This window comes from Sceloporus undulatus, chromosome 3, assembly GCF_019175285.1.
Source record: "Sceloporus undulatus isolate JIND9_A2432 ecotype Alabama chromosome 3, SceUnd_v1.1, whole genome shotgun sequence".
NCBI lineage: Eukaryota > Metazoa > Chordata > Lepidosauria > Squamata > Phrynosomatidae > Sceloporus > Sceloporus undulatus.
The window spans coordinates 177660277-177683523 of NC_056524.1; the positions used below are offsets into that span (position 1 = coordinate 177660277).

The 23247-nt window shown below is 38.8% G+C and overlaps 2 protein-coding genes across 5 annotated transcripts in view; one reads left to right on the top strand and one right to left on the bottom strand.

The window, feature by feature from the left end:
* PAPSS2 (3'-phosphoadenosine 5'-phosphosulfate synthase 2) overlaps positions 1 to 6833 on the top strand; it is a 96256-nt gene extending 89423 nt beyond the window's left edge. For all 3 annotated transcript variants that reach the window (XM_042457221.1, XM_042457223.1, XM_042457222.1), the window contains 3 exons: positions 103 to 371; positions 2253 to 2482; positions 5081 to 6833. In XM_042457221.1, coding sequence (XP_042313155.1) covers positions 103 to 371; positions 2253 to 2482; positions 5081 to 5222 — 641 coding nt within the window. In that variant the 3' untranslated portion in view covers positions 5223 to 6833. The remainder of the gene's footprint in view (positions 1 to 102; positions 372 to 2252; positions 2483 to 5080) is intronic.
* A 2004-nt stretch (positions 6834 to 8837) lies between these two features.
* The window catches only part of ATAD1 (ATPase family AAA domain containing 1), a 30015-nt gene continuing 15605 nt past the window's right edge, over positions 8838 to 23247 (bottom strand). For both annotated transcript variants that reach the window (XM_042458950.1, XM_042458949.1), the window contains 6 exons: positions 22200 to 22400; positions 21057 to 21163; positions 17723 to 17812; positions 16025 to 16075; positions 15532 to 15665; positions 8838 to 14218 (listed from right to left, as the gene is read on the bottom strand). In XM_042458950.1, the coding sequence (XP_042314884.1) occupies positions 14098 to 14218; positions 15532 to 15665; positions 16025 to 16075; positions 17723 to 17812; positions 21057 to 21163; positions 22200 to 22400 (704 nt within the window). In that variant the 3' untranslated portion in view covers positions 8838 to 14097. The remainder of the gene's footprint in view (positions 14219 to 15531; positions 15666 to 16024; positions 16076 to 17722; positions 17813 to 21056; positions 21164 to 22199; positions 22401 to 23247) is intronic.

Here is a 23247-nt window from a genome sequence, read left to right on the forward strand (position 1 = left end):
GCATGGGAAATAATTTATCATATTTTTCCCTTTGTTTGGCACTGCTATAATTCAATTTTGCATGTTCTTGATTCTGCTTTTCCTTATTTTCTTGCATTTCAGATGCAGTATTTGCATTCCAGCTTCGCAATCCTGTACACAATGGACATGCCCTGCTAATGCAGGATACCAAGCGCCGCCTACTAGAACGAGGCTATAAGCATCCTGTGCTGCTCCTGCATCCTCTTGGTGGATGGACCAAAGATGATGATGTGCCTCTTGAATGGCGCATGAAACAACATGCTGCTGTGCTGGAGGAGCAAGTGCTGGATCCAAAGTCCACCATTGTTGCAATTTTCCCTTCTCCCATGCTGTATGCTGGGCCAACAGAGGTATGGCATTTCCTGGGTAAGGCCTGGCTTTGCTGCCTGGTTTTGCTTCTTCCTTGGACAGGTTTCTTTTTCTTTTTGAGCCAAAAGAGGCTAATTGGAGAAGAGGGTTCTGGTAGGGAAAGAAAAGTACTGGGATAGAGCAGGGGCTGGCTGGTTAAAGGACAAGTTGGCTTTGAAAGATTATGATTGCAATTTAATGGGCAAAAAAATAATAATAATTCTCCTGTACTGGAAAAACACAAGAGGAAGTCTAGGAACTAGCAAAGTATTCCTCTTACATTGACCTGCCTTTCATCTGACATTTAAGTAACTAAAAATAATAAATACAGCTATGATCGTTTCCACCATAGCAGGCTGAGGTCTTGCCTGTGTTTGTGTATGTGGGAAGGTGGACATACATACATTCAAATGGAAATGTGCAGTTTTTTAAAAAATGTGTTGGTGTGTAAATTGGTCAAAGTTTTGAAAGTTTGTAACTTTAGTAAGGCCTGAGTGTATCCAGAGACACAAGTGTATGATGTTGCAACTGAAGATTTGTTTTGCATCTATAACAAAATTAACAAATGTATGGCTACTCAGACGTCCCATTGAGTTCAGTGGAGAATTGCAGCCTGAGACATTGGCAAAGATTCTGCATTGTGAGACACATAACTACGATAACAGAGCTCTGCAGTTATAGTTACATTTGATAATGCAACCCCTCCAAAAAATTAACATTTCAGACTAACAGCACCCCAAGTCAAGGGTTTCTGAGGCACTGAAAATTGGGGTGCTGGGAAATGCAGTGGTATCCTGGTTGTTATGCACATCAAGAACAGGCAGCTGGGAAGACTCTTCAGAGTCATACTTCAGCCGCTTGTTTCAAGGCACCCCACAGCCAGCAGAGTGCTGCAGACATCTGGTAGAATTCTATATGTTCATTACGTTCTACATATCACCATAACTCCAGTGCTACATAATGGATTCTGGCCAGACACCCCCATCTACTGGTAAGGACCTGCTGGAATCAAAAGGAGTTGCCCTGTCTATCAAGAAACAACTGCCTCACATTCACCTCCTGTGAGCAATCTCCAGCTTGACAGGCACAGGGGCCCCTGTTGCAAATCCTCCATGCACCAGAGATTGCTTGTGCAATTTATGGTGGGAACATTAGGTAGCCACTTCTCAATCAATGGGGGAACAGACCCCCATCAATCCCAATGGCTGCTTACTGGTAAGTGATGTTTGGAAGACTTTCACAGCCCCTACATGCCCCTAAACTAGGGACAATGTAGGGATAGTGAATACAGTCGGATCCCTGTATCTCTAAGGGTTCTGTTCATGGACTTACCGTGAATTCCAGAAACTATGGATACTAGCAAACCTTATTAAAATAAAGGACTTCCAGTACAAACATGCCCTAGAGTTGTTTTGGATGACCTAGAGATTCTTAGAGGGGACACGTCTCTAGTCATTTTTCAGTCTGGCTCTATGGTATGTGTTCCTATTTTTTTCAGCCATTGGTAACTGAAACCACAGATATTGGTCCCATGGACACAAGGTCCAACTATATGTAGGAATTACTAACATTTAACTGTAGGTTACATATTCATAACTTCCTAACAGGATTCCGTCCCATTTCCCTACACCCTGATCTGCAGTGGCTTGGTGCTCCTTTGGCTGGAGCACTGCCAGTCTGAAATGATTGTTTTGGGGGCCTCGTTTAGCCAGTAACCATTGTAACTGTGAATCCCCAATAGTTACAAGATCATAAGTCCAGTTTATGATCTTGTAACTCCTGAACAGGATGGCAGCCATTATTTGAAAACAAAACAAAAAATCTCTTAAGAGTGCAACAAAGCTTGTTTTCAGTGGAACTCTAATCTTTTGATGCACCCTTAGGTCCAGTGGCACTGCAGGGCTCGAATGATCGCTGGAGCCAATTTCTACATTGTGGGTCGAGATCCAGCTGGGATGCCCCACCCAGAGACCAGGAAAGATCTGTATGAACCCACACAAGGTGGAAAGGTGCTTAGCATGGCTCCAGGATTGACCTCTGTAGAAATCATTCCCTTCCGAGTAGCTGCTTACAACAAAGTACAGAAGGCGATGGTTTTCTATGATCCAGAGAGGTAGGTAACTTGGCTGACAAACTGTAACAGATAATGTTTTCAGGCATGAGGCATAATAGTTCACTAAAGATTATCTGTGAGAGCATCTTCGTTTATATTACAAATATCCCTCTTTGACTTGTTTGTTTTTCTCTTTCACATGAACATTAATATACAGTCAGCCCTCTGTATCCACAGATTTCTTACCTATGTATCCAACCATCCACAGCTTGAAAATATTAAAAGAAATATAAATTTCAAAAAGCAAATCTTGATTTTGCCATTTTAAATAAGGGACATTATTTTACTACATCATTGGATTTAATGGGACTTCAGAATCCACAAACTTTGGTATCCGTGGGGCATTCTTAACCCAAACCCCAGCAGATGCTAAGGGCCCACTGTAAAAGGAATGTGAAGGTCTTAAAAGGCCATTCACAGGTGAAAGCATAGTAAATATATATATATTTGCTAATTTGCTTCCCAAAAGCTCATTGGCAAGATTCATTTTATAGTGGTTTTTGTAGGTCATGCTGAATCATAAGTGGACTGAGATCCATGTGGGTCATGATAGGGGCCCAAGCCATTTTTGTGTCCACCAGAGGAAAATCAAGAGGGATTTTTATTTTTAAAAAAGGGAGAATTGCATCTCTTGGGCAGGATTCTCCTCTAAAGCATGTGTCTTTGAAGGGTGGGGTTGTTTTTTCAACGAAGGAAGGAAAGAAGGATGGACGAACAAACAGATTGTCTGGGTTTTGAAATCAGAAGTGGGTTTTTGAAACTGCAAGTGACTTTTAGTCAATCCTTGATTCATATGGAAGGATCGGTGTTGCCCTTGGAGGCTCCTGAAGCTGAAAAAATGGCCCTAGAACCTTGAAGCTTGCCTATTGCTGTAGTAAAACATGCTTTAGTGTGATTTGAACAAGCTACAACTGGCCTTGGGCTTGTATGCTCACTCCTCCTTTCTTCATCCCCTATCAGTGGAGGTTGAAAGCATCTATATCTGACCACTTTTTCATGTCACCTGAACTAGGAACTGTGATTAACCATGGTTATCTTAAACAAGCAAGCTTCAGAAACATTTTTTTAATTAACCACCTCATGCATCTGAGGAAGTAGGCTGAAGTTTATGAAAGTTCATGCTACCAGGTTCTCTCTTTCAGTTAGTCTCAAAAGTGCTGCAAGAACCCTTTGCATATTGATTTTCCAGACGAACACAATTATGTCTTTGAAAATTAACCACCGTTAATGATAACTGAAGTTTGTCACTCCAAATAACACTAAAAGCCACAGTTAAGTAAAGGACACCTCTAAACTCCTCCTGTCATGCAAGAGGAGGAATGGAGAAAGGAAGCCTCATGTGGTCAAGACTGAACCACATTTTGCTGAACCATGGTCAGTGGGACATGCAAAAATAGCCCCGTATATGCCTGATTCAATGCTCTAGCTAGCTGCATATCTAATAATTTAGTCAGGGAGTTATTCTTGAAAATTACAGAACTAGATATTTTTTTAAAAAAAAATGTATCAGCCTTGTCTACAGAGGGATACGGTGGCTCAACAGTTCAGATTTTGACTCTGAAGATCACAAGGTCAGCGGTTCAAGATCCAAGTACCGCATGACGGAGTGAGCTCCCATCACTAGTCCCAGCTTCTGCCAACCTAGCTGTTCAAAAGCATGTAAAAGTGCAAGCAGATAAATAGTTACCACCTTGGTGAGAAGGTAATAGCGTTTTGTGCAGTCATGCTGGCCACATGACTACAGAGTCATCTTCAACAATGCTGGCTCCCTTCGAGAGGCACATCATCATCTTCAGCTAAGTAATGGAGATGAGCGCCACCCCCTACAGTCAGAAATGACTTGACAACCATGTCAAAGGGGAAATCTTTACTTTTTTGACTTGTTCATAAATGCCCAAATAGTACAGCTGACACAGTATTGTGGTTGTTGTTCTTAATTATCTCCTGGATCATATTATGAAGGACAACACTCAAATAGGTTTGTTTTATGATCACTTTGGAACCCATGTTATGAGTTGTTCACACAATGCAACATGACACTTATCCAGCCAAAGGAATGGTTTGGATTATTATTCTTTAGTGAGCTGCATATAAATTTACATAGGAATTAAGATTAACCAGCGTCTCTGTTTATGGCACCCATGAACAGTGTGGCCTATAGAACTACCACATATGGCAGGACATTCCCAGCGGTGGCACCCATAGATCACTGCTTCTTTTCCATCAAAGATGTTGTTTCCCACACACTTGTCTTTTTCGGTACATCCCTTCAGGGAATAAGCAAGGATTTGATTTGCCTAAAAATAAGAGGCATTTTTAGTTTTTATTTTACATGTCTGTACTCTTTGTTTTTAGATATTTATTTTCATTGTTTTCATATGTATGTTGTTAGCTGCCCAGAGCCACTATGAGGAAGGATGACATAGAAATTGAACGAATGCTTATTTCAGTCCGTAAATCACATAATGCTCTGCATTTCAAATTAATCTGTATATACAGAAGGTGGAGTCAAGATGGAGAAGATTGTGCTTTTGTCCTCTTTGCAACACTGCATCATGTCTGTAGCCTCATCTTGAATGCCTCCTCTTTTCTTACTAGGCAAAATGAATTTGACTTTATTTCTGGCACACGCATGAGGAAATTGGCTCGTGAAGGTGAAAACCCTCCTGATGGATTCATGGCTCCGAAAGCATGGAAGGTGTTGACAGAATACTATACATCCCTGGGGAAAAATAATTAACTCAGATTTTACCAAAACATACCTTTCATTTTAAAGATGAGCTCCTTCAGTTGATTTATATTTGAATATACTTCATCCATCTTGATTTTTTTTCCTACTCTATATTTTGTGGGCATTTTCTTCCTGAAGTAAATAATGGTTCTCATTCAACTGTATTCAAGTCTGAATTTAGTAGGGGATTTCCTATACATTTCAAAGAGCCACAGAAGAGATTTTATTGTACATAGAATAATATAGATCTAGGTTATGGGAATTAAAAGCCATATTCAGATTTGTCAGTCTTTGGAACTCGGGTGCCTCAACTGTGCCACTGAAAACTATTTATCTGTTCTTCTTTGATGTTTTTCATTGGCTTCATTGAACAAGAAAGAGAGAGATAATGGCTGGCACTAAATTCTTCTCTGTTTCTCTTGAGAAACAGCAGATGGGAAATTTGGCTTTTGCCTTACTTCTCCACAGCTCACTTTTGGGGAGTTTCATGACACTGCCTTGTTTTGATTTTGCTTACAAGGATTATTACAATGAATTGGTATTGCAGATCGTCAGGGTATCTCACTAAAGGCAAGCTATGTCACCATTCCAATGTTCTTTCACAATTTCAGGCCACAAAGGGCTTTACTAGTTTTTTAGGTGGCAGTTTTCAAACTGCTTTAAGGAATTTGGGAATTTCTGGAAAGTGTTTCAGGGTTCAGCAGTGGTGGCAGGGCTGCCACAAAACATTTTTCTGCCTTTGGAAAAGAAAAAATAAATGGTGCACTTACACACCCACATCAAGTTGTATAGGCCAGTTGTTTTAGCACCCGGGGTAGAAAACCCTTAAGCATCTCTTCACCAATTCGTCAGTCAAAAAAACTGGATTGTGCTGGTCATTTGTCCAAGCATTGACATGAAAGGCAAATTAAAAGCTTTAAAAAGAAATAAACCAGGATTTTCTTTTCTCTGATTAAAAATCATAAGACCGCAGAATAATTTATTATGCAATGAAGAGTTCCATGGTCTTTAAATTGTACTGTAGTTCAAAATGCCTCTTAAATGTTTCCAGTTTATGCCTTTAAAACCTTAGAACAAAAGAATTAAACATGTGTCTTATTATACCTTGTGTAAAATGAATGCAGCCACTGGACAGACCATATCAGGTATGCAACCAGTACTCTGTTATTGTACAAGAGGCTTAAATGGGACACACGCTGCACTAAAGAGATTGAGCATCAGCAGTGCTTGGAGGATGGCTCCAATTGCAATATTGCTAGCTAATGTATATTGGCAACAGTGCCTTTTATAACCAAGCCCTCTGGAAGGGACCTTGAAGACAAACGTGATCTTGCCATTTTTAATTTAAATGATATTTTAAATAGTACTGATGTATTTGCTTTTTCTTGTTTTTTTTTTAACCTTATAATAATGTGTCCCTTACCATCAGTCCAAATACATGTGTTGTACTATTCCTTTTGAATCCATATATTTCCTGTAACATTTTATAGCATATTTATTATGGACACGAAACAGGAATGTATGCCTTTACAGATACAGCTCTTGATTATCTTCTGCATTTGGTATTCTGTTATTAAAATTAACTTTTAATACCAATAAATACTTCTCTGTTTAATTGTACATGTGGCATTTCATTCATGTATGTGTATCACCTGAAATAGCTATTTTATTTATTTATTTAGGTATTTATATCCCTTCAGCCCTAATGGCTCTCAGAGCGGCTTACAATAATATTTTTAATCAGACATTTCCCTGCCCTCAGGCTTACAATCTAAAAGACACAAAACAAAAGGAGAAGGGAACGGTGGAGGGAAAGGGGATGAGGCCAGTGGTTCTTCTCTCCCTCTGAGGCCTGGACGAAGGCAGATGGATTGGAGGGAGGGCTCTTCCTTCTTCCAGGCTGGCCCTGATGGAGCTGGCCCTGCCTTGTGAATTCCCTCTCAGGCCGGCGGATGGCAGTTATGGAGGGTGGAGTCTCCTTCCTTCAGGCTGGCCCTGATGGAGCTGGACCTGCCTGGTGAACTCCCTGGTAAGCCACTTGATAATCTTGGGCAACCACACTCTCAGACTCAGGGAAAGGTAATAACAAACCTCCTCTGAATAAATCTTGCGAAGATAACCCCATAATTGGTTCATCTTAGGGTTACCATAAGTCAGAAACAACTTGGACAAACAAGGTACTGTAGTGTTGTGAAATATCTGTAACAGTGTAAAATGCTTACTAACAGAATATTGACAGTGCAACTACTTTTGAGGTTCATTTTGATCATTCATTTACAAAGGATTGAGAGGTGAAGAAGCTACATCCTATCAGGAAGACGAAGGAGTGGTTTTCAACTAATGGGCTATGTGTGCATACATGTACACGTGAGAACTGAGTAAGGTGGAGTCACACTGGAAGCATTTCCTGAATGTTGGGTTGGGCAGAAATCTTGTAAATAAATAAATGAGGAAGACTAGCAGAGGCAAGCTACCCTAAGGCAAATTGACTACAGGAATGAAGTCAAAAAGTGTCTGAGAAACAATGACTTGCTCTTCTAACAGGGCGCAAGGTTTAAAGGGCACTTCCACTCATGTCTAATTAATGCATATCCATATTGCCATGCCATAAATACATTAAAAAACCCTGTGTTGCCAGTCACCAATTTTTGAAGGGCAGGGTGGTGTCTTGGAGTGGGCCAGAATTGTTACAAATTTGCTCCAGGCCCAGAGATGTGGTTCTTGGGATACCAATAGCAGCAGACTAACTTACATGAATGCTAAACCAATCCAATTGTAATCTCAGTTCCAAACTGCTATTGTATTGGGCAGTCTCAGTATAATTGTCACTTGATGTTAAGTAGCAAGTTTTCTCAATTTCAAACATGACAACCAGAGGTCTAAATTTTTCTGCCCTGATCCAGATGCCCCCTTCAGCAGTGGTTAACCACTGAAGGAAGAAAAAGCATACTGTTCAGCCAGCACGGTCTAGTGGCTTGAGTGCTGGGCAGGCTGAATCTTCACTCATCCATGGAGACCCTCTGAGTGACCCTTGGGTATGTCACACTTTCTCAGCCTCAGAGGAGGGCACAGGCAACCCTCCCCCCTCCGGAAGAAATCTTGCCAAGAAAACCCTATCTTAACCTTCATCTTAAGGTTGTCATAAGTTAGAAACGACTTTGGTGGCACACAATACTATTCAGATCTACTCAGAAGTTTCATGTATCTTCATTGGAGGTCACTCTTTAGATAATATGCTTAGCATTGCAGACTTGCACTCAACATCAGAGGTGAGAAAGGAGTTGAACTGTATGCCTCATCATTACTCATCATTGACTATGTTGGTTATGGCAGATAGATTTGAAATCCTATAAGCCATTGACTGTGACGGTCTTTGGAGGGCCAAAGGTCTCTCCCGTTCATTTTTCTCAGGTGAGAGGCTTGGATAAAGGGTCTCTTGAAGCACACATGGGGAGTGTCTTAATTCCACCCATACCTCTCTCCCAGTTCAGTTTAGGGCCATTGGCACCTGCTTTTACAGAACATACCTTATGTCACATGATCCAGTGTAACATTTAGTCTGAGCTTTGCTGCCATCTTAAGCAATGGAAAGATCTACTTAGGAAATGAAATACAAAGACAACATTGAATTTCCGGAAGAGGCCACAAATAGCTTTATTTCTTAACTTCCACCCCTATTTACATATAGCCATTGTGGTGAGAATACACGTAGTTTTGTTTGATCCACAAAACCATATGGGGAGGAAAAGACTTAGTTGCAGCAACACATAAAAAAGCACAGTTGCAAGTGTTTTGCTATAATCGTGTCACATTTATTGCTTTTTCATCTATTTAAATGCCATCTAGACCAGTCCCATTTATTTCAACATTTTTGGATTTCAGAAGGTGCTCCTACTGGTGCCTACAATGATTAAACTGAGTAGCTGTGCTCTTTCATTTTATGGTATCAGGAATTCCACTTTGCTCTTAGGACGGAGCACAAATGTAGTACAGGTGTGCCTAGTGATCAAGCGTGTTCTTTGTTGCTTATATTTTACAGGCTCGTCAAAGTGTCCAAAGAGTAAAACTTCCTCAGGTAAGGTAAGGAAGCCCTTTTATAAATATACACAGTGAAAAGACAGGCAAGATAAATGTTTAGCTTTCAAAATAGGGATAAACAATGACAACCCCAAGCACACATATATTCATATGCCCACCCTAACCTGAATTGGTGTCTTCTTTATATAGTGGATGAACAAACACACACCACTCTGCTACTCCATCATACAATCCGACATGAAGCAGGGATGGGGAATGTGTAGAAAGAATATTCTAAAAATGGTAAAAAATGAAAAACGAAACCACAAATATGCCTTACAAGCATTGGGAAACACCGAGGAGGAAAATCCTGGACCCACCAGAATCTTCACAATTTGAAATTTACTCCACACAAAATTCATAAATGGGTTTTCGGTGGAGAAAAACCACCAAAACAAAATGTGCATATATATTGTTTTGTGTGCAAAATAGCTATTTCCTGCTCAGAAAATTGTGTTCTGTGCAAAAATTGTAACTTTTGCACAAAGAAAGTCCTCGTTTTGTTTTTCTACACAGGAAAATTCGGTGTCCTGCATAGAAAAATGCTTTTTGGGGGGCGGGGTATTACAAATCTTGTGCAAAATAAATCCTTAGCTGCGAACAGTCTTCAAAATCAGTGCAGTTTTCAAAGACTTTCACACACTGGGAAGAAAATGCTTCCTTTAAGAACAAAATTAGCAAAGAATTGCATCCCTAATCTGCAGGTCTCAAGTCTTCTGGACTGCAAATCCAATCATTTGACAACATTGTCTATGTTGGACAGAGCTGATGAGAATAGACCAACATGGAGGGCCCCACAATCTCCAGAAACACATGCACTTGTATTACTGAATTCAACTTTTTAACAGGGTGCATTGAACCTTAGCATGTAGACCCAACTTCACATGTTAAGTACAGGGTTGGGAATAGAGTTGTCTGAACTGTTTTGAGCAGGAGGTAGGGCCTAATTTGGCAACCCTACCAACATAAGCTCATAGTAGACTGAGAAGATCAGAAGAATTTCTCCAGAACAAGTGACTGAATGAACGCTAACAGGTGGTGAACAGGGATGTGCCAACCCTGCCAGCCTCCCCAAATTGCTCTTTTTCTGGCCAAAAAAGTGCACATTGCAATTCAGCTTTGAAATATGATGAATGTTCAATTTTAAAAACTGTTTTTCAAAACCAGTAGATTTCCTGACACATGAATTGTGATTGGTTTGTTTGGCTTTTTTGGCAGCCCTAGCTCAAGGGTCCCAGGAACAGAAAACCTAACTCCATGTGTTTCCCTTCAACCACTATAGTTGCTCACCCTTGGTGCTGACTAACACAAAACTGGGGGAAAAAAATCAAGTTTTTATACAACTATAAAGCACGGTCACAGTTGCAGCAAGATGTCAGCAGCTTTAGGGTAGGGAGGCAAAATGTTGCTAGAATTTATTCAATGGAAGAGGATGTAAAGGAATTAAATATGAATAAAAATGGCAAATCTATCAAGAACAGAATGAGGATGCAATGGTTAGTGTTTTTCATAGTTTGAAGAACTTCTCACTTCTTATGGTTTAATACTGATTAATAATTTTGCTCTAAAGCACAAGGCATTAAATGTATCAAGAGGGGTGAACAAAACTCTAGAGAGTAAATAGCCAAAGAACCATTCCAAGAATTATTATGCCAGAATGGCCCAGCTTATTACCCATTATAGAAGTCCACAGGAAACCTTCTGATGGGTTCTGTGTCAAACATCCATCAGGCCTATCAAACTAATAAGTACTACTGGAAAGTAAGTTAGAAAAGACAGATTGGCTTGAGATTTCTTAGTTTTAAAAACTGTGCCACAACTAGATCCCCTTTTGTTGATCAGGATCCCAAAAGGCTTGTGCTAACAGCTAGTTTGAATTCCCTGTTAACTTTTTGTTAGCACAGAGGAAAGCATTCAATTTTTGCTAGTGCCTCCCTAGTTGCCCTTCTTTTGAGAGCTGCTTTTGAGAGTTATAGGACTTCCCAAAACTGTATGGAATGTATGCATGAAGGCTGTTGTACATGAGGAGTTATGCAAAAATAGAGCTTTGCACAAGAAGAGTTTTCCAGTATACAAAGCAACTACTGAATAGAACACCTAGTTCTGTACATAAAGAAGAGGCTCTTGCTGAGTTTCCTGAGTTGCTGCAGCCTTTGGATATTACTGTATTCAGAAATATAACTAGGAAGTGGTTTTGAAATCTGATTGTCTCGCTGAAGGAAAGGTTAAAAAAAAGGAAAAGGACAAAATAATTTACTCGATTAGAGACAAAACAGGTGCAACAAATACCCTTAATGGCTTAATTTCCATTGCTTTAAAAGGGGTGATTTCATGGCCATTTGCTGCTATAAGAAAAGGTGAAACTAATTTATTTGGTCACAGGAGGTAACATCCAGAAAGTCTGTTGCAACTGCAGAGTGAATACTGTGAGTATCAATAAATATTTGCAACAGGTGTAGATGTTAAGCTATGACCAACAAATCTAGCTCAGCTGGTGCAAAACTCTTGCTTAGTAAATGGTGCAAAGAAACAGCACCTCTATAAAGTGCCCAAATAATTTTATTGGTTTGCATTCTATGGTTATATTGAAATGAATAAAATAAAATAAAAATGGGGAGAACAGACAAAAAAAAGTCATTCATAGTTTCAAAACACATGCATTCATAGTCAGCAGACGAATATAGCAAGTGACAAATTTAAGACTATACAAACCAAGTGACTGGCACAATTTACATATAAACAGCACTCTCCTGGGTTGCATTACTGCATAAATTACATAAATGGCTTTTCTAAAGAATTCAATAATGTGGACACTAGGTATAAAGCACTACCACTTCTGAGCTCCCACAGTGTGGCTGAAATCCATAGGCGCATACACACAAGAAAATATATTCATATTCATATTCATATATATGTGTGTATATACTATATTTACTTGGAACCTGTTCTGTAGACTACTGTAGACTACTCTCTAGAGATTCTCATTTGGGTATTGGAGAGAAAGGTTTCTGGAAATAAACTTAGGAAAAGAATACTTATACACATTGCAGCAACATTCCTCCTTTAAAAAGAACATTCACAGTAAATCCCCTAAAAGTTGCTTAATAACACCCAAATTAGCAAACATCATTTGGGGACTTTCTGTGGCCACCTTTTGAGAAGAAAATAGAGATGAACAATTGGTATACACAAAGACATTCTTTATCACACAAAGATACAACTGCATTCTGCCCACCTTGGCCTGAAATATCTGTCTGGCCACTTGAAGGAAGAAATTTCTCAACTGGCCAGGCTGAACAGAAACTCTTCAGAGCTACTTTCCGTGGAAGAACTGTGCTTTATTTATTTATTTTGTTAATAAAGAATCGTGGACATCCTGTTTTTTCTTAGTTACAAACCACTTTCCACTTGATAAGTATTTCTTTTCTTTCATGGGGGAAGGGAATCCAAGAGTAAACCACTCTGAATTGATTTATAATCTTTCAAGAACATCCTGTGCTTTATACAAAGGGGTTATGCCTCAAAATAGCACCTGCAAAAAGTCAAGTTATAAACTGAGCTGATGCAATGTTAGAATCAGTCACATTAGTATTGGGTTGTTGTTTCTTTTTACATACTTTGCAATGCTCATTTGAATTACTAATATGTTAGTATGTAAAAAAGCACTCAACAGGTCTGCTCAAGTTCTGGACACTTTGTCATTTTGATTAAGGAAGTTGCATCTGGTCAATACACAACATTAAATATCAGGTTAACAAAAATAAGGCTGTAAATCAAACTTAAATATTAGTCCTGAAAGACATCTCAGTGTTATCTCTTTCATTAAGAATATTTGAAAGTTATTAATTCCCACTATCGACTGGATGACCCATAAATAACTACATAGTTTAGGAAGACTGGAGGAGAACAGGAACTAAACAAAAATGTAAGACTATGTACTTAATGAAGTGATTTGTGTTGTGACAACTTAGAGCTTTTAGCAAGTGCTACAATCGTGAAAAAGAAACTTTTAACAGGAGTATTCCTGTTAACTATTTTAAAGAAATAATTCACAACTCAGAAATAGAAAAATAAAACTTGGCGATATGCAGTTGCCAGTGTTCCACAATGCGTAATCCTGACTGTACAAAAAATATATTTTAAAAAAAGAATACAATTTATAGGATTCATATAAAATCAAAATGTTCACGTGCCTTACATAAATGTTTTCTAGCTAAACTGATGGCACCAGTGGATCCCATGAGTTAAAAGGAGGAAAAGGAAGTCAGATTTCCCTGCATTCCAAGAAATAAGAACTTCCAAAAACAGGTTTTCTGGCTTTGCATCAAGGTACGACACAAAAATAAACATGTGCTGAGTCTCTTTTAATCATCCAGTTTGCTTTAACCCAGACAACAAGTAAAAAAGGAAAAGGAAAAGAAGGCTTTTCATATTCCAATTCCCTACACGTTATGTTTGTATGTAAAAACTGCACACCGTCTCATACAAATGAACATGGGTTCTGCTCCAACTCTCCTCAGAACACTGTGCCACGCGAGAACCTACTGACAGGCTTTTAAGGCCACAACAATGAAACAAGACATTGCTTTTGAGCTGGACTACATTCTTTCGTGTCATGATCTATCACACAGGCCATATCCAATTTTGCAAGATTACTAGATTTCAATAACTTAGATAACAGCATATAAAAACAATTCCAGAAATACTTATTAAAAGGATATTTCTGCTTCCAATTGATTTCCACTATTGAAATGGCATAACCAGTCACCAAAAGAGGTTAAAGGCCATGGTACCACATTGCTCAGCCTTAATCTAAACTAACATGCATTAGAACGTTTTGATTTGTTGCATCTTTTGACTTCCTCATTTTCTCAATTGCCCGTTGCAGATCTTTCTGTTGCACTGGACGTATTTCATCATCTTCATTGCTAAAAAAGAGCAAAAGATGTATAGGCAATTTATACCTATATAGATATAGATAACACATTTTGCAAAGATGGATTACTGAGTTAGCATGATCTTTAGCAAAAACTGACACTAAGGCATGCAACAGTACTTTTAATGGATCCTCAATAACAAACTGCTTTTCTTTTTACAAAACCTGGTATCCTTTTATTAACTATTCTACCAATAATAGCGATGTTTACCATCCTCCAACTACACAATGGCAATCTCTGGAAAAACCTTTTATTTGGATAACAAATAGTTCTCTGTGTTAGAATAGCTTGGTTTCTACATTTAATTTTTATCAGGATAAGAAATTTAAATTTCCTCCTCCTTTTTCTTCTTCTGAAGGTTGAGTATTGGGAAGAGATGTAGAAGAGGGAAGTGTATGTAGCTGAGGGTAAGAGCATGTAGTTGAGAGTAAGAGTAAGTTGAATGGTTGTAATGAAATATAGAATGATAGAGAAGGAAGGTAGAGCAGGAGAGGAGAGTGAAACAAGATTAGGAAGGGTAAAGAGAGAAGGATAAGAAGGAAAACAAAGAGGAAACAAATGAGTGAGAGAATGACACAGGGAAATAACATGGATGAATTTAAAAACAGGAGAAGAATGAAAAGTGAAGAAGATCAAGAAGAAGAAAGGAACTCAGATGAAGCATTATTGTGTAATATGAATTTTGGAATGTTTAGTTTATATGTTTGAACACTGTTTATTTAATTAATAAAAAATTATAATAAATAAAATAATAATTTTCCTCAAAGTTTTTTCTGGTTTATTTTGCTTATGTTCTGTGTGACTTTCTGTCTTTGTATTTCATGATTTAAATTAAAGTTGTTGTTGTTTTTTAAAAAAGATAGAAACATTTAAAAGGCTGTATATATGAGCTGAGTTTCTTAAGATGAATCCTGCAAAGGATCCCTGAGTCAGCCACACTTTGAGCTCCAAAGGGCAAAGAGTGAATACTGTCCTCCAGGGGCTGTCAGATAAACAAGGAACAAGGCTCCTGTCCTTTTAATGGCTTTGTATATGAAGGAATTTCAGTCGTGTTGCTTATCATGGAACCCTATTTCTCCTCCCCACCTCTCAATATATACAGAGAGAGGCAGAAACTGTTTGTTTTTGAAACACAGATATCTCACAGTAGTAGTAAATATGGGATGGCAAGATTCCCCCTTCCTTCTTTTTTAAGTGCATATAGCTAAATCTACAACTGCTCTCTTCAAGAACCCATTCCTGTAAAAAGGACTACAAATTTGTGCAGCAAATTCTTAACACTTGTCGTAGCATTTATCAGGTACCTGTCTTCAGATGTAGAATTAACATATTCCCTGACACACAGCAGTGCAGCATCACGGCACATTTCTTTCAAGTCGCTTCCTGAGAACCCATCTGTTTCTTTAGCAATTTCATGGAGATCCACACGCCTGTCCACCTAACAGCACACAAAGAACAGCCTATGTAATTGGAATCACAATTAAACTGTTTCACACATTTGAACAGTAATGCACAGTCCAGCTCAAAACAGAACCAAGAAGTTTATCACACTGTTCCAATCTGAGCTTTAGTAAAGAACAATAATACAGACATAATCCTGCCTCCAAATTAAGTCTCTTTATCTCAACTGAAAGACATTTTAGACAATTAATAAGCAAGACTACAATACAATAGCCTGCCCAAGCAAGATGTCTGCTACCATAAATCCCAGTTTTTCAACACTAAAAGAGAATAAAAAATAGATTCAAATTATGTTGCATCAGAAAGAGTTGAAGAGTTACATTACAATTGACTTACATTTTCATTTTTCAAAATCAGTTTCAAGATTGCTTCTCTCTGCTTCAATGCCTTTAAATTAAAAACAAAATACAATATCGTTACAAAATGAGAATGCTGCAACCATTTTACAATGTAAGGTAGCTTTCTAGTTATGTCCTGTAGCGGTGGCAAGACAGCAGGTCATTGCACGACTTCCATTCATGACTCTGGATCTTCTACAATAGACATTGCTGGTGAAATGCAGTATTTAGTCTTCAAATGCAGGCAATCTCTGGAAGCTACAGGCTTTTACTTTCCCCATCAGTGTCATCAGGGTTTCCCTTTGCTCTATCATGCTGGAAGAATTAAATAAATAGCACTGAGCTGGGAGAATAAACCCAGGGGAAAGGACTGAAGAAGCATAAATGAATGCCATCTTCAAGACTGCCAGAGAAGGTATCAATTTGGGAGCCGCAACAATTGTTTCTAGATCATATTTCTGACAGAGCTTCTAAAGCCCCCCAATACATACTAAATTTCTGGAACCTCCCTTCCCAAAGAGAAAAAGTATGCTGTGCATAATTCAGGAGTGAAAACTGTGCAGCCCACCAAATGTTTTTAGATTGCATGTTCAAGCAGTTCTAGCCACCATAATCAATGCTACGAGTTGCAGTTCAACAACATCTAGGTCTGCATGATTCTCACCCTTGACATAAACAACTGATAGGAAGAATAAAAAGAGGACAGAAATGTGGTTGGCCAATTAACAAGGGGAAATTCAATCTAGAGAAGACAGCTGTACTTTTGATTTGTAGGAAAACTGATCTAGGGATAGGTTTACAGTCTATCTCATGTCCTGCCATATTTCCCTTCCCCACCATGTAACTCTGGAGGCTGGCAGGGTTCCTGGACTGGCATTGCTTCTTGATAATCAAGAGTACTTTTCTGCTTATCCTTTAGTCTAATATTCCTTGGAATGAGTTTATACAACCATTGTTTTATATTTCTTAGGTTTGGACTTTTGCAATGTATGCTGTGCAGGGCTCTGAGAAGCATTTGAACCAGGATGCAGTGGAGCCAGTCCATGCTGTCCAAAGCTCGCCATCTGAAAAAATAAGGGAGCCACCTGGTCCAGCCAGTACTGATTCCTGGTTGGCTTACCAAGCCCTGTTGAAAGCACTGGCCACTATCTTTAGAAACCTATGTTGTTTGGAAATATGGCATTTAAAGGACCACTGCTTTTTCTGCAAGGTGAGATCATCCACTAAAGTCTAAATCCATGCTGTATTACATCAGGAGACACAACGTGTACAGAAAACAGAATGGCCTTTTTGTTTCAGTGCTGAGACTTTGTAGCTCCTTACCTCACACAACCTAATTTGGTCCCTACTTCAGAAAGATGTTCTACAGCAGTGGATTTTGTGGTTTTACTTGCTTTGACTTACAACTGTCTATATTCTTCTTTGTCTACTGAAGGCTGCAGATGTAATTTTATGCTGTTGAGATTCCACTTTTATTGTTATGTTAGCTGTTCTTTCATTTTACTATTGGTTTGATATTTTTATTAGTCTATTCTGTATTGTTTTAGGGGACTTTTGGACAAATAAAGTAGTTTATAAGTATAAACAGATAAAATCAGTTCAGCTGTGAAACAAATAACCAGCAGGGAAAAGATGACAATACTCATTAGTCAATATGTGACATACAACCCACTGCTGTTAATCTTCAATTACTTACGGGTTGATTGATATGAAATCTTGTAGGCATTCTTCTCATAATAGCTGAGTCAAGATCCTGAGGGCGATTAGTAGCTCCCATCACAATCACCTAATCGTAGTCACAAAGGGAGACAAGAATGGATAGTCTTGGTTGCAAGATTCATCAGAAGCAAAGGACAGGACAATGTAGCTTCCTTGTGGTCTCTTGCTTTAGGTCATAGGAGCTGTTTGGAGCTGTTCTGTAGGAATTAATTACTTCAGGACTGCCTGGTGCCCTGGAGCCTTTTAAAAGCAAACAGCTTTTCTGTGTCATAGCTCTGTGCTATCATCAGTCTCTAGGACTTAGAAAAGTATTGCTCTGCTTTTCACGTATTTGTGTGACAACGTAAGTTTCTCTTTCATTAAAAATGGAATTTTTTGTATGAGAATCAAGCTAAGCAAAAATCTGGCTCACCTTTATTAAAAATGTTTTTGTTTTGCACATTAGCAAAATGGATGATGAATCTGAGTGAAGTTTAAACAGAACACGTTTTAAGAATCAATATCTTGAAGAATATACTTTGTAATTCCTCTCAAACATGGTACTTTTTTAAAATTTAAAGCAAATTAAATAAATACTAATCACAAAAACTTACAGCGCTTTATAAATAAAGGTTAATAATAATAATAATAATAATTTAACACAAAAAGTTCACTCTTAAAAACGGCAGACATTACTGCAATACCTGCATATTGGAAAACTGAAGGAATGATTTTAAAAATCTTTCAATAAATTACTAGTTAGTAGTTATGGAAACGTCCACTTCCAAATTAACTTGGCAGTAACAAAACTGGAAATTCATCATTAATTTGGATCTGGCTACATAATTTGATCAATTCTGAAAATGCAGAGTAATCACAAATAAATGAGAGATTATTAGGTTTTAGAGTAAATTAGGTTTTAAGTAACATAATATCAGAGCAGGAGAAAGAGCTATTTACCATCAGCCTTTGATGCAAACTACCATTTATTCTAGATCCTGTATTTTCCAGTTACCATTTCCCAAACCAAGCACCCAGTATTGAAAATTATACTTCTTCAAATTCAAATTCATTTATGGAAAAGGACATGAATACTACTTCCTATGCTTGTATCTTTGACCCCCAAATGACATTGCTTACAGCTGCTTCACAGATCATCAGTTTTTACAAGACTGCAGCAGCTGTGTAGTCTGTGCTTTTTCAGTTTCAACCTCTCTCTCTCATAGACACGCACACTCTCATTCCACAGATCATCAAATTCAGACAACTCTCAGCCCGGATAAATGATAATCAGTAAACCAGTTCTAGGATGTATGTTTCAAAATACTACTCTGCAATTTAGGAGGAAGAGACAGAGAGAGACACTGCCACCTAGAGAGGAAAATAAACAATGCAAAAAGGATTTTAGAAGAAAAGATAATATCACTATATTATTGCTTCCTCAATGCTATGAACTTGACCATTCATCTTTACAAATATGCAAATCCCAGTTGGACTAATGCAGGAGTGTAGCTATGGGAGATGGGGCAAAATGAAGACATTGTCCACCCAATAAGAATTCTGCTCCTGCAAATGAAATTTTTCCTTCTGTCTCCAAATGTATAGCATTGTGGTAAAGAATATTTAAGAATGCTGTTAGAAGGGAATGTGCACACAGCAGTTAACAATTCTAGGTGTAAAGGATTTTCAGTGTCTCACCCTCTGCAAAGCTAGAAATTTGGAGAGTGAAGAGAAATTTTACAAGGGGGGAGGGTGAAATTCCTATCTGGAGGGGCAATGCCATCACACAGCCCACAGCTACAATCCTGAACTACTGTAACATGCTCTATATTGGACTGCCTTTAAAACATGCTCAGACTATGGCCCGTTACAGACGGGCAAAATGTGGCGTGGTGGCGGCGAGACTAGAGTTGGGGAGTGCACACCATACAGACGCTCCCTAACCCTAGTATGTATTCTGTACGTCAAAATGGCTGAGCCCTGTACACATGGACGCCGCCATTTTGATGGACGGCGCGGTGTGGGTGTGATGTCTTTGCGCCGTGTCAAGTGGTGGTCTAACAGCGGCGCCAGAAGGAGCTCCAAAACAGAGCTCCTTCTTGGGGAGCACCTCGTTCCCACAGCCACAAAATGGCTGCGGGAACGAAGCCAGGGGAAAGGGGTCGAGCGGCCCCTTTCTCTCCTGGCAGTGGCTCCCCAGGGTGTCCTGGGGCATGAAGCCCCAAGGACACCCCTTTTCATTTTGCCACTTCTCCCTGGTCCCAAAAAGTGCCAGATTGGGGCCTTTGGGCTGCCGCTGTGGCTACCCTGGCCCCAATACGTGGCACAAAGGGGCGGTCTGTATCCCGCCTATAATAATCAGACTAGACTGTAGCCAGTTATAGGCAGCTGAGTACTGTTATTCCCCTTAGTGTTTTAACTGATGGTTTTAATCACTGATTTATTTTAAGCTTTGCCTTAACTTTAATTTTGCTTTCATCTTTAATCTTGTCTAGTGTTTAATTGTATTTTTATACCCTATATAATCTGCCTTGCATCCCATCTTTAGGAGAAAGCCAGAATAAAATTTAAGTAAGTAAGAATGAAACATTTAATATACTGACACAACACACCATTCACCAGTAGTGGAGTCCTTAATATATGTGATCATATCAACATGGGCACTGTACATTTGGAGACTTCCTGTTAATAAACAACATCGAATTTGTGCTTAGAAATTTTAATTATAGTTTGTAGTTATCTTTTGTCCCCTCCAAAGCTGGACTGGTGTGCATTCTTCTTCATTACTGACCTCTTCAATATTTTGCTAATCAGTTACAATATCCTGTGGTCATGAGATAACCACCCCATGTAATTTAGAAGCTTCAGAGATATCTATCTCAACTGCCAGAGGTCATTTACTCATCCTGAATGAGTTAAGACTTCCTTCTGATCATGACTAAGCCAAGTAAAACAGGAATCACTTGAATATCCATCAAACAATACTTTAATGAAAAAGGGTTGACTATCCACACTGAAATCAAAAACTCAGGAACTGGGCACTGTGCAATTCTATATGGATTTTTGAAACAATCTGGTGATCTTCTGTTCAAACAAGCGAAGCCTTGATGTTAGGCCAACCCATTAAAAAAAAAGAGAAAATATAAAGCTACTCCTCTAGCTGCAGAAAAGCAGAAATTCATGAATTTTGTGCTTCCTTACTGCTCATCATTTAAGCTCCCCTGACCTTAACACGATTTAGCTCAGCACTTAATTAAGATTTCTGGCCCAGAAAAGCTACACAAGTACCCTATGCCTGTATTTAAGCAATTATGGGGGGAAATGTTCCTTACTTGGCAATTATAGTCAGTATCCAGACCATCCCAGAGACTCATGAACTGGGCCTTCATCATAGCTGTCGCTTCATGATCAGAACTTGAACGACTTCGTAGAAAGGAATCTGAATTTTGAAAAAAAGTTTTGAATGAAAACTAGTGTTCTTGGATTGCGACAGGAATAGGGACTATGAGAGCCTAGTACTAGGGAACTACAACTCCCACTAACCCTAGATAGCATTCTTCATATCAAGTATGCTTCTTGCCTGCCATGTCCCCAGCAAACTCTTGCAAGATACACACAACATTCAATATATGATCTTAGTGTCTTTGTACACTTGTACAACGATTTAAAAAGGTAAAGGTATTCCCCTTTGACAAGGTTGTCAAGTTGTGTCCAACTGTAGGGGGCAGTGCTCATCTCCATTACTAAGCCAAAGAGACAGTATTGTCAAAGACAACTCTGTGATCATGTGGCCAGCATGACTGCACAACACTGTTTACCTTCCCACCAAAATGGTACATATTTATCTATTTGCATTTGCATGCTTTCGAAGTGCTAAGCTGGCAGAAGCTGGGACTAGTGATGGGAGTTCACCCCATCATGCGGCACTTGGGCCTCAAAATACCAACCTGCCGATCTTGCAATCAACAGAGTCAGTGTCTTAACAGCTTGAGCCACCGCTTTCCACCAGTTATTTACTTAATACCAAAATCTCACAGCTGCTATATTGTCTATTTGAATTCTATTGTGCAAGCTGAATAATTAAAATATCTTTTTAAAATACAGCTACAATTTGTATAACAACCACCCAGTCTGGAACCTAACACCAGATATAAATAAACCAAGGTTAAAAGGGGTGACTCCATCAATACTGGCATCCAAATGAAAGCAGATGGTCTGCTGAAGAGTTTCGTGTTCTTCCCATAGCAAACATCATATTTTAAATACTATAACTATATGTACTACTAATAAAGCTTTTCTACGTCCTCAAAGTAAACTATTCTACAAAAGCATTTAACAGCCTACTTGTTACAGAAACAGCATCAACACATTTTCTGCCACTAATGCTTACCCTACAGAACTAATGGCAAATGGTTTTAAAAATGCTTTAATTCAATATTTCACTGTGACTATGTAGAGATTATGCATTATTTTACCTATTTCATCAATAAAGATGATAGATGGTTGAAGTTTCATAGCCAGAGAAAAAACAGCAGCTGCCAGCTTCTGAGATTCCCCATACCATTTATCTGTCAGTGTTGACGGCTGAAGATTAATAAATCGACAACCTGCTTCCTTTGCTGTAGCTTTAGCAATCAAGGTTTTACCACAGCCTGGAGGGCCATAGAGAAGTACTCCTAAAAAGACACATTATTGACATTTTATTGCCACTTAGTGCAAGAGACATTGTATGCACCCCCCACACATGTTGATATTAATAAGACTGCTTATTAAGTGCCTTTGCATATTCAACACCTGAACTGCTGCTCATATATTCTTCCCTTAGCTAATGAAAACTTAACATTTCACTTTGTTTAGAAAACAAAAATGATCTCAATAGGAGAGAAAGGGAATAATAAAAGCCAAAATTGTGAGAGAGCTGCTCAATCGGAATAGCTGATATGCCACAACCCAGTATGAACCTTTTCTTTAAGAGAGTGCCTCGCACTTTTCAAAGCACACTTTAAACAACCTGTAAGATTCATATTTTTCTGTTCAGACTGAAGGTTCATATTCTAATTAATACAACCTTTTTATTAGAAGTAATAGATGTCTCCAAAGCATTTTAACTTATTGGTGTTTTATGCATAACTTTAAAGATTACTCAGAAACTATGACCCAGAATGCAACTTTTAGTTAAAGCTGACCATACAGTTGCACTGGAGGACCTAGCTATTCTTAGAGATAACATATTAATCAAATCTGTGAATAATCAAATCTGCAAATATGGAGGGATGAGTGTATATGCTTTAGCCTCTAGAAACACTATGTATTAGAAAGCCTGAATTCAGACACGGTGTCTGTGGTGGCAACAGTGCATATAGTGAGGTGGTGTCTGGTGGAGATATAAGCTGCATAATACCTCACAGAGGTACCCTGAGAGCATCAGAGTTGGTGGCCACTGCAGTAGGACAGGCAGCAGAGGTGAGGACAAGGGAAAGCCCTCACTTTTAGGGGTAACAGTGAGATTTGTGGAAGTCTTCA